Source organism: Pseudophryne corroboree, chromosome 11 (assembly GCF_028390025.1).
Source record: "Pseudophryne corroboree isolate aPseCor3 chromosome 11, aPseCor3.hap2, whole genome shotgun sequence".
Lineage (NCBI taxonomy): Eukaryota > Metazoa > Chordata > Amphibia > Anura > Myobatrachidae > Pseudophryne > Pseudophryne corroboree.
The window spans coordinates 41,254,452-41,265,947 of record NC_086454.1 but is presented as its reverse complement, the minus strand read 5'-3'; the positions used below and the strand labels follow the sequence as shown (position 1 = coordinate 41,265,947).

Here is an 11,496-nt window from a genome sequence, read left to right as displayed (position 1 = left end):
TCCATTCCGGTGTCGACTCCCTGGGGGGTGACATCACCATTACCGGCAATTGCTCTGCCTCCACACCAACATCGTCCTCATACATGTCGACACACGCGTACCGACACACAGCAGACACACAGGGAATGCTCTATTGAAGACAGGACCCCACTAGCCCTTTGGGGAGACAGAGGGAGAGTTTGCCAGCACACACCCAAGCGCTATAATATATATGGGAACAACCCTATATAAGTGTTGTATCCTTATAGCAGCTTAAATATAGTAATATCGCCAAAAAAGTGCCCCCCCTCTCTGTTTTACCCTGTTTCTGTAGTGCAGTGCAGGGGAGAGTCCTGGGAGCCTTCCTCACAGCGGAGCTGAGCAGGAAAATGGCGCTGTGTGCTGAGGAGAATAAGCCCCGCCCCCTATTTCGGCGGGCTCTTCTCCCGGAGTTTGTGAGATCTGGCAGGGGTTAAATACATCCATATAGCCTCAAGGGCTATATGTGATGTATTTTTAGCCATAAAAAAGGTATTATACATTGCTGCCCAGGGCGCCCCCCCCCAGCGCCCTGCACCCTCAGTGACCGCTGTGTGAAGTGTGCTGACAACAATGGCGCACAGCTGCAGTGCTGTGCGCTACCTCATGAAGACTGAAAAGTCTTCTGCCGCCTGTTTCTGGACCTCTTCAATCTTCGGCATCTGCAAGGGGGGTCGGCGGCGCGGCTCCGGGACCGGACTCCATGGCTGGGCCTGTGTTCGATCCCTCTGGAGCTAATGGTGTCCAGTAGCCTAAGAAGCCAATCCATCCTGCACGCAGGTGAGTTCACTTCTCTCCCCTAAGTCCCTCGATGCAGTGAGCCTGTTGCCAGCAGGACTCACTGAAAATAAAAAACCTAAAAACTTTTTCTAAGCAGCTCTTTAGGAGAGCCACCTAGATTGCACCCTGCTCGGACGGGCACAAAAACCTAACTGAGGCTTGGAGGAGGGTCATAGGGGGAGGAGCCAGTGCACACCACCTGATCCTAAAGCTTTATTTTTGTGCCCTGTCTCCTGCGGAGCCGCTAATCCCCATGGTCCTGACGGAGTTCCCCGCATCCACTAGGACGTTAGAGAAAATAGGGTAAAGATGGAACAGGGCAATGTTCTGCAGATCTATAGAGGGGTCTGGGACTCAAGGTCGACACCAATTGGTCGACACACCATAGGTCGACGCCTGAAATAGGTCGACATGGAAAAAGGTCGATGTGAGTTTTTAATGTTTTTTGTGTGCCATTTTCTCCGTAATGTGACCGGGAACCCCAATTAGTGCACCGTGCCCCTTGGCATGGCAAGCGAACTTTGGGCAAGGTACCTCGCTCGGCACAGGTTACCGTACCCAATTGTAGTCCACGTGGATCGTAAAGTATGAAAAAGTAAAAAAAAAATGGGAAAAACTCATGTCAACCTATTTCAGGTGTCGGCGTAAGGAGTGTCGACCAATTGGTGTCGATCTAAGTGGTGTCGACCATATTGGTGTCGACCCGGAGTCCGGATACTCTATAGAGAGTTCAGTAATGTAATAATCTTCAGAATATATCGCTATGCATCTGTCAGGAGTTAGGTGCAACAGAGTGACGTTCTGCAGATCTCCAGTGAGGTCAGTAATGTAATAATCTGCAGAGTATATCAGTATATATCTGCGGGTCTAGAACTGAGTTTTCCAATGAACACTGAAGCGATGACATCAGAGATAACTTTTTATATAAATAATATTACAGGAGGCTATTAGCATCACTTGTGTATTATAATACTCTGCACATTATCAGTACAGTACAGTTAGTAACAGTAGCACTTGGTTAGTAGCTGCCAGTGATACATACTGTATCTCCTCTCATTCCTTACTGCTCCTATAGCAACCGACACAGTAACCAGAAACATGAGACACGGTAACCAGGAAACTCTGCATGAGCCGACACTGAGACACAGAAAGCTCCCAGGACTGGGGACACCGGTAAGATCTGGGGCACAAGGCATATTAAGGAGCAATATTGTAAGTTCTATCACCTGTAATTCCTGTCCTGCTACACTTATACTGTGACTTGTTACCAGGTAAACCTTCTATGTCCCACATCATTTCCATACAGCAAACTCATCTCATTTCTGTTCCATACAATGACATTATGGTACATCACTCTAATACACACCCTTCTATGTCAGAATAATATCCTATAACACAATACAATTTCAATGAAAACTTATTTTTTGTATTATCTTTTAATGAATAATTCTATACTATATTGATGTAACTTTGAGAATTCCTGCATTACTTTCCAACAGACGTATTACAAATACAATGCTCACCCTTTTCCTCTTTTTCCTGGATTTTCCTTGCTTTCCTCTTTCTTCTTCTTACTTAACCCTTTATTTTTTTCCTGAACTTTCTGCTTCTCTAGTTTTTTATTTCTTTCTACTTCTGATGAAATTAAATAAGAGATGAGAATATATACGATTGTTTCTTACTACTTGGGTTTTTACGTGTTTAATCCAGTAGCATACCTATATTGTATTGTGTATTGGATGTTTATTTGCGGCCTCTGTGTAGGTCAAATTTATATTTCATGTTCTGTTGTTGCCCTCTCATCTTGTCAATAAAATTTGTTTAAAAAAAAAAAAAATACAGTGCTCATATAAATAAAAGTAATGGATCAATCAGTAAATTAGTGAATAAATCAAATGTTATATAGATTAAAAAAAGGTCGATTATTCAAATTACTTTTTTTTACAGCTGTATTTTATTATATTAGTTATTTAGTAATTAATGGATAGACAGCAGCAAAAATACACAAAACTTTTCTATATTTATATTGGAAGTTTCAATCATTATATAACGGTGTGTTTGTGTTTTGTGTAGTTATCTCTGTTTTTGGGTTGTGAAGGCAGGTTTGGAAAGTGCGTGCTGCTTTGTGACGTAAATATACTAAAGGACAATTTTAATCGATCCCAAATCGGTGTTGGGTTTCAGGGGCTGAAAGACACATTTGCTAACGTGATTTTTCTCTTACGTCCTAGAGGATGCTGGGGTCCATATTAGTACCATGGGTTATAGACGGGTCGACCAGGAGCCATTGGCACGTTAGGAGTTTAATAGTGTGGGCTGGCTCCTCCCTCTATGCCCCTCCTACCAGACTCAGTTTAGAAAAATGTGCCCGGAGGAGCCGGTCACAGCTAGGGGAGCTCTACAGGGCTTCTCTAGTAAAAAGTTTTTTTAGAGTTTGTTATTTTACAGGGAGGCTGCTGGCAACAGTCTCCCTGCATCGAGGGCTGAGGTGGGGAGCAGTGTCCGCCCTGCGGGGTCTTGAGCCACTGCCTCCACTGACTGGACATTGAGCTCCAGAGGGGACAGATCGCGCCCCGCCACAGGGGAACGCTCACCCCGGCAGCATGCCGCCACCCCCTCACTGTGCTGAAGTGTGGCGAGTTAGTCACTGTCCCCCCTTACAAGCGGGGGGTCAGTGTGAAACGGGCGGCTTAAGGGTGGGAGTGAGGTATTAACCGCGCTCCCGGACGGCTCAGCTGTACTACAGTGCGGCGCTGTGAGAGGTGCCCTGAGCCAGCACAGAACCCTGCACTGACCATTTCCAGCCTGTCGGGGTCCGCGGATCTCAGCCAGCGCAAATTTCCTCATGCCAGTATAATCTCCAAGAGCGGGAAGACAGTGCCATTGAAGGAGCGGAGCTTCTCCTCAAAGCGGACCCAGCAGCGTTCAGCGCCATTTTTCCTGCCTGCATTCACTACCAGTGGATGTCCAGGTCCTCCAGGGCAACGCCAGCTATCTGTACGGTACCAGGGGGTTGTAGAAGGGGGGGAGGCTGTATTTAGGCTGTGTCACCTATTAAGGGACACAGCGCGGGTCAGGGTCTCCCTATACCTCTAATAGCGCTGTGTGTGGGTTGGCTCCAATCTCTGTGTCTCTCTGCCATTCTTGGGGGGAAACTCTGTCTAGTAAATACCCTGTGTGTTTGTGGGGTGTTTGGTGTGTGTGACAACATGTCTAGGGACAATGTTTCATATGTTGCAGAGGATTTGTCTTCCCAGGAAAACTACATACCATGTAATCAGGATTGCACTGTTGTAGCGCAGATCCCGGCTAGAGAGCCAGAATGGTTTGTCTCTCTGAGGGGGACTATTTCTCAGATTTCTGATAGGGTTGTCAGGACTGAGCATGCTACTCAGGTCCTCCAGTCCTCTATGGTTGTATGGTCTGATACTGCTTCCTTGGGGTCCCCTGCGGTACATTCTCAGAAACGTGCACTTGCAATGCTTACGCAGGATGACACGGACACCGACTGACACTGCAGTCGGTGACGGGGATGTGTCAAGGGGGACGGCATCACTTGCTAAGGGGGTGCAGTTGATAATTGAGGTTGTTAGGGATGTTTTACACATTTCAGACACAGCTCCTGAGCAGGTGGAGGAGGCCTTCTTTACAAATAATAAGAAGACCCCCCTCACCTTCCTGGCATCCAAAGAATTAAACGCTATCTTTGAAAAAGCCTGGGAAACTCCGGAAAAGAAATTTCAGATCCCTAAGAGGGTCTTGGTTGCTTTTCCCTTCCCAGAGGAAGATAGAAAGAAATGGGAGTCCCGGCCGATAGTCGACGCCTCTGTCTCCAGGCTGTCCAAACAGGTGGTGCTGCCAGTCCCGGGATCTACCGCGTTGAAGGACCCGGCACATCGCAAGGTGGCTGCTACGCTAAAATCCATTTACACGGCTACTGGGGCTATATTACGGCCTACTATAGCCGGTGCTTGGATTGCAAAGGCTGTTGCCAGGTGGTCAATCACTTTGCAGGAGGAGTCGGCTCCACTGGATAGAGGTGACGTTGATTTATTTTTACGCCATATTCATGATTCTGCAGGGTTCCTGGTAGATTCCATGAAGGACCTGAGTTCCATGGCTGCGGGGATCTCCTCCATGTCTGTATCGGCTCGCAGGGGTCTCTGGCTGCGTCAATGGTCTGCGGACGCGGAATCCAGGAAAAGCGTGGAGGGCCTACCCTATACAGGTCAGGCTCTCTTTGGGGAGGTTCTGGATGCGTCGATTGTCACGGCTACCGCAGGTAAGTCTCCTTTTCTCCCCTCAGCTGCACTGGCTACGAAGAAGCCTTTTACACCAGCCATGTCACAGTCCTTTCGGCCTGCGAGGTCTAGAAGGAACAAGCCTTCGAATACCTTCTTCAGAGGTGATCGTGCCAAAGGAAAGAAACCTGCTCCCGCAGGTTCCCAAGCCCAGAAGCTCGCTTCTGAAACCCCTAAGTCCTCCGCATGACGGTGGACAGCTAGGCCTGGAGGAAGGTCAGGTGGGGGCGAGACTCCGGCAGTTCAACCACGTCTGGGTGTCAGCTGGCCTGGACTCCTGGGTCCTGGATATAGTGTCCAGGGGGTACAGACTGGAGTTTCAAGATCCCCCACCTCAGCGTTTCTTCAAGTCAGGCTTGCCGACTCTGCTGGCAAACAGAACAATTCTTCTGGAGGCCATCAGAAAATTGGTGGTGTCGGAGGCTATTGCTCCAGTTACACCTCAACAGTGAAACAAGGGTTATTATTCGAACCTTTTTGTGGTACCGAAACCTGATGGTTCGGTACGGCCTATTCTAAACTTAAAGTCTTTGAACCCTTATCTCAGGGAGTTCAAATTCAAGATGGAATCTCTGAGAGCTGTCATCTCAGAACTGACGGAGGGGGAGTTCCTGGTGTCGCTGGACATCAAGGACGCTTACCTCCACATTCCCCTTTGTTCGCCGCATCAGGCATACCTCAGGTTTGCACTGTTGGACGATCACTATCAGTTCCAGGTGCTGCCGTTTGGCCTCTCCACAGCATCAAGGATCTTCACCAAGGTGATGGCGGAGATGATGGTTCTCCGCAAACAGGGGGTGAACATAATTCCATATCTGGATGATCTCCTGATCAAGGCGTCGTCCAGGGAGAGGTTGTAGCGATCCATCGCGCTCACGACACAGCTGCTCAGGAAGCATGGTTGGATCCTGAACCTTCCAAAGTCTCATCTGGAGCCGACAAGGAGGCTGTCTTTCCTGGGAATGATCCTCGACACGGAAGTGCAGAGGGTATTTCTCCCAGTGGAGAAGGCATTAGTGATTTAATCAATGATCCGGGATGTCTTGAAGCCTACCCGGGTTTCGGTTCATCAATGCATCCGCCTTATGGGGAAGATGGTTGCCGCCTACGAGGCTCTGCAGTACGGCAGGTTTCATGCTCAACCTTTTCTGCTGGACCTATTGGACCAGTGGTCGGGCTCTCACCTACACATGCACAAGAGGATACTCCTGTCTCCAAAAGCTAGGATTTCACTCCTCTGGTGGCTACAACTTCCGCACCTTCTGGAAGGCCGAAGGTTCGGAATTCAGGACTGGATCCTTTTAACCACAGATGCAAGTCTAAGAGGTTGGGGAGCAGTCGCTCTGGGGAAAACCTTTCAAGGAAGGTGGTCGAATCAAGAATCCCTTCTTCCAATAAACATCCTGGAGCTAAGGGCCGTGTACAACGCCCTTCTGCAAGCAGCACCCCTTCTACAGGATCGGGCTGTTCAGGTGCAGTCGGACAACATGACCACTGTAGCCTACATAAACCGACAAGGCGGAACGAAGAGTAGGGCTGCAATGTCAGAGGTGTCAAGAATCCTCCTCTGGACGGAAAGGCACGCTGTAGCGGTGTCAGCAATCTTCATTCCAGGAGTAGACAACTGAGTAGAAGACTTCCTCAGCAGACAAGATCTCCATCCAGGGAAGTGGGGTCTACATCCGGAGGTGTTCGAGGAGGTAATCGGTTGGTGAGGTGTTCCTCACGTAGACATGATGGCCTCCCGCCTCAACAAGAAGCTGGGGAGGTACTGTTCCCGGTCAAGAGACCCTCAGGCAGTGGACGCACTGGTAACTCTGTGGGTGTTCCCGTCAGTGTATGTGTTCCCTCCACTTCCTCTGATTCCAAAGGTTCTTCAGCTGGTAAGAAGAACAAAGGTTCTGGCAATCCGCATTGCTCCGGACTGGCCAAGGAGGGCTTGGCATGCGGATCTACTGGATCTTCTGCTGGAAGATTGAAAGCCCTTACCTCTTCGGGAGGATCTGCTACTGTAGGGGTCCTTTGCCTATCAAGACTTACCACGGCTACGTTTGACGGCATGGCGGTTGAGCGCCAGATCTTAGCTCGGAAAGGTATCCCGAGTGAAGTCATCCCTACCCTGATTCAGGCTAGGAAGGGGGTAACGTCTAAACATTACCACCGTATTTGGAAAAAATATGTTTCTTGGTGTGAATCAAGAAGTTTTCCTGCAATGGAGTTTCAACTTGAACGTTTTCTCCTTTTCCTGCAGGCGGGAGTGGATGTGGGCCTGAGATTGGGATCCATCAAGGTCCAAATCTCTGCTTTGTCCATCTTTTTTCAAAAACAATTAGCTGTCCTCCCTGAGGTTCAGACCTTTTTGAAAGGGGTTCTGCACATCCAGCCTCCCTTTGTGGCGCCAACGGCACCCTGGAATCTAGATGTGGTGTTGCAGTTCCTACAATCAGCTTGGTTTGAGCCTCTACTGGATGCCGACATCAAGTTTCTCACGTGGAAGGCGGTCACTTTGTTGGCCTTGGCTTCTGCCCGATGCGTGTCGGAATTGGGGGCTTTATCTTGTAAAAGTCCTTATCTGATCTTCCATGAAGACAGGGCGGAACTTAGGATATGTCCACAGTTCCTGCCTAAGGTTCTATCGGCTTTCAATATCAACCAACCTATTGTGGTGCCAGTGGCTACTGACTCCTCAATTGCTTCAAAGGCCTTGGATGTTGTCAGGGCTTTGAAGATCTATGTGAAGAGGACAGCTCGTCATAGAAAAACTGACTCTCTCTTTGTCCTCTACGATCCCAAGAAAATTGGGTGTCCTGCTTCTACTCAGCCGATTTTGCGCTGGATCAGGTTCACTATCCAGCATGCGTATTCTACGGCGGGATTGCCGTGTCCGAAATCGGTTAAGGCCCACTCTACTCGTAAGGTGGGTTCTTCCTGGGCGGCTGCCCGGGATGTCTCGGCTTTACAGCTTTGCCGAGCTGCTACTTGGTCTGGTTCGAACACGTTTGCTAAGTTTTACCAGTTCGATACTTTGGCCTCTGATGACCTCAAGTTTGGTCAAGCAGTGTTGCAGGAGCCTCCGCGCTCTCCCTCCCGTTCTGGGAGCTTTGGTACATCCCCATGGTACTAATATGGACCCTGGCATCCTCTAGGACGTAAGAGAAAATAGGATTTTAATTACCTACCGGTAAATCCTTTCCTCGTAGTCCGTAGAGGATGCTGGGCGCCCGCCCATCGCTTCGTTTTCCTGCATTGGTTTTATAGTTCAGTACTGCCTGGTTCCTAGGTAAGTTCTGCGTTGTTTACTGTTTCAGTACTGTTTCAACTGTTGCTGAGTTTTCCGGCGTGTTAGCCGGATTTGTGTGATGTGTGAGCTGGTATGGATCTCGCCACTATCTGTGTATTTCCTTCTCTCGAAGTATGTCGTCTCCTCGGGCACAGTTTCTAGAGTCTGGTAGGAGGGGCATAGAGGGAGGAGCCAGCCCACAATATTAAACTCTTAAAGTGCCAATGGCTCCTGGTGGACCCGTCTATACCCCATGGTAGTAATATGCACCCCAGCATCCTCTACGGACTACGAGAAAAGGATTTACCGGTAGGTAATTAAAATCCTATTTTCTTATTATTAATTTTTAAATATTAATAAATGTGTGTTTTGGTCCTGGAAGTACAACATCGATATTGACCAATTTTTAATTGATTCAAAATAATGAAAACTGATCTTTAGTAAATTTCCCCCCAGGTGTATAAGGCACTGGCGTGTTTATAATCGGTGCAGTCCAGGGGGGCCACCACTGCACCCATTGTTTTTGACTACTTACCCCTCCGGAGTCCCGAGCCGACAGCAGCAGCACTGTAGAAATCAGCATTTTGCGCATGCCAGGTAGATAAATCACTGGAAAAATGGCCACCACGCCATTTTCACCGAGATCTGTGCATGTGCATTAGAGGCTGAACCCTTAGTGCGCAGACTTGACACCTCTACCGGCTAGAGAGTAGGGTGCCCGGATGGAGGAGACAGCACACAGACCTCCACCTCTTTTAAAGCTCCCCTGGTGAAACTGCTTCTGATTTGGAAGAAAAGCACAAAAAAAAAAAAAAAAGTAGCTTCACTGGTTCCTGCATCTTAGTTCAGGTGTCCATTCTGAAACACCTGAGGGTTGTTCAGAGGTCCAATGTGCGACCGATGTTACAATGTTGCGTTTTCGTAAGCAAGACACAGTTCTGAGACACGGATTGTAAGCATCTCAGTACTTAGAAGATAATTCCAAGTTGATCGCAGCAGGAAATTTTTTAGCAATTGGGCAAAACCATGTGCACTGCAGGGGGGGCAGATATAAAATGTGCAGAGAGAGTTAGATTTGGGTGGGGTGTGTTCAATCTGCAATCTAAATTGCAGTGTAAAAATAAAGCAGCCAGTATTTACCCTGCACAGAAACAAAATAACCCACCCAAATCTAACTCTCTCTGCAAATGTTCCATCTGCCCCCCCTGCAGTGCACATGGTTTTGCCCAACTGCTAAAAAATTTCCTGCTGCGATCAACTTGGAATTACCCCCTTAGTACACAACCTAGCAGCTTCAACATTTGCATATTTTCACACGGCTGGTGTGTAGAAAAGGAGCAGCCGCGAATCAATGCAATAGAAACTGATTCTGAGTTGGGTTCGAAGAAAAAAAAAAGAAAGCAAGAAACTCTGTATCTGGAACTTACCATGCTGCAATGCAAGTGGAGCAAATACACTTGTATATTTGCATGCAGGGTAAACATTGGCTGGTTTTGCATGTAGCTCACAAAAGCTGGCCAGCTTTATTTTACACCGCAATTTAGATTTGAGTTTAGACGCGCCCGTCCCAAATGTAAATCTCTCTGCTCGTGTTACATCACCTCCCCCCACCTGCAGTGCCGCATGGCTTATTTGGTTGCACTTTTAAATGCTTTTTATTTTGCGCTGCTTCCAACAGAGCCACATATAATAACGGCAGTCCTGATTTTGCCACAGGAGTCACGTAAGACTTTTCACTGTCTGCTGTGGGTTTATTATACCGGTTTTTGGTGTTACACGTGTGATCCCCATATTAATGAACTGTACTTTTGGGCTGACGTGTGACTCTCTCCCACAGAGCTGACAGTCACGATGGATCACTGTATCAGGTCGCTGTGTCTGGACCACAAGTATTGCAGTGTGACCTCTCCTATTACTACCCTCTCCTGCCACAGTATGATTTCCCATCCAGAGCCTTTATGTGGCTGTTCTGCTACAGCCCACCCGTGTGGTACCCACCACTCCATCCACGGACGGTAAGTACCCCTATCTCTTGCCAGAGACAAGGTTACTAAGCTGCTTCCAAATGTTACATTTACATATTAGATATTGTGCGCAGAATTCAACTGAAGGTGGGGTTTTCCTATTCAATTAGAGGAGAGAAAGTGAGACACAATGATTTCACTGGGACTTGCTCTGGCACTCTTGCGGCGCCCCCCTAAGGACTAATTAGGCAATCGGAAGTTTCCAATTAGCTTAATTAGTCTGTAATTACTCACCTTCCAAAGCGGATCCTTCTTCACCCAGCGTCGGGACACGGTCTCCTGCAGCAGCAGTGGAAGTATGTGAGGGTGTACATAAGTGTGTGTGACCCCCTGTCCCGCAGGCAGCAGCTGGGAGAATTACATCTGCCAGCAACCCCCTCTCCAGATCAAAGATGGAGGGGAGACCACTGGGAGCCACAGAGACCACCGGAGAGATAAGTTTTGTTTTTTTAGTCGGGCCGCAGGGTTTTCAAAGCTGCATTTAAAATTTTTTTATCAATACTGTAAGTATCAGGAGCGCGCATACCCTGGTAATCCAAAATTAGGCGCATGGTCCGCAAGTTGTTTTTTTGTTGTTGTGGTCAAGCCCAGCAGAATTCCCCCCTGTGCCTCTCTAACATCCAGTTGGTGCAGAGCAGCACCTCAAATCCTTTTTCCTTCTTAAATGAGGTCTTTGTGAATGGAACCACCAAATAGATTGAAATACTAATAACATTATTATATGTCTTCTGCGTGTGCCTGAGAACGTGAAATATAGGATAATGCAATCCCTACTGTACATTAGATGACTATCAGGAGTTACTGAAGAGTGGCTCATTGATTCCTAATGTAACATCAGAGCTGACTTCTAATAGCTGTAACAATGTACAGTGTAAGGGACCTATGTACTAAGACTTGCGGCGGGACAAGTGGCGTCCGAGTTTGCCAGGGATGTGCGGGATTCCGGGCCAAACTCAGATTTTTATTTTTTTAAAGTGACAGTCATTTACAAGGCATGGTTTAACGAGAAACATAGATTCCGTCAGCTGATACTCTAGTCTAACTGTTCAGGAGACCACACACGGGTGATAATAGAGCTGTGTGGAGCAGGTAC

General features: G+C 47.9%; 1 protein-coding gene across 3 annotated transcripts in view; it reads left to right on the top strand.

Moving 5' to 3' along the window:
- The first annotated feature begins 1,878 nt into the window (after positions 1–1,878).
- The window catches only part of C11H11orf16 (chromosome 11 C11orf16 homolog), a 39,329-nt gene continuing 29,711 nt past the window's right edge, over positions 1,879–11,496 (top strand). For 2 of the 3 annotated variants that reach the window (XM_063944055.1, XM_063944057.1), the window contains exons 1-2: positions 1,879–1,971; positions 10,217–10,394. In XM_063944055.1, coding sequence (XP_063800125.1) covers positions 10,231–10,394 — 164 coding nt within the window. In that variant the 5' untranslated portion in view covers positions 1,879–1,971; positions 10,217–10,230. Of the gene's footprint in view, positions 2,011–10,216; positions 10,395–11,496 lie in introns of all 3 variants that reach the window. The other variant, XM_063944056.1, reaches the window with a different exon arrangement.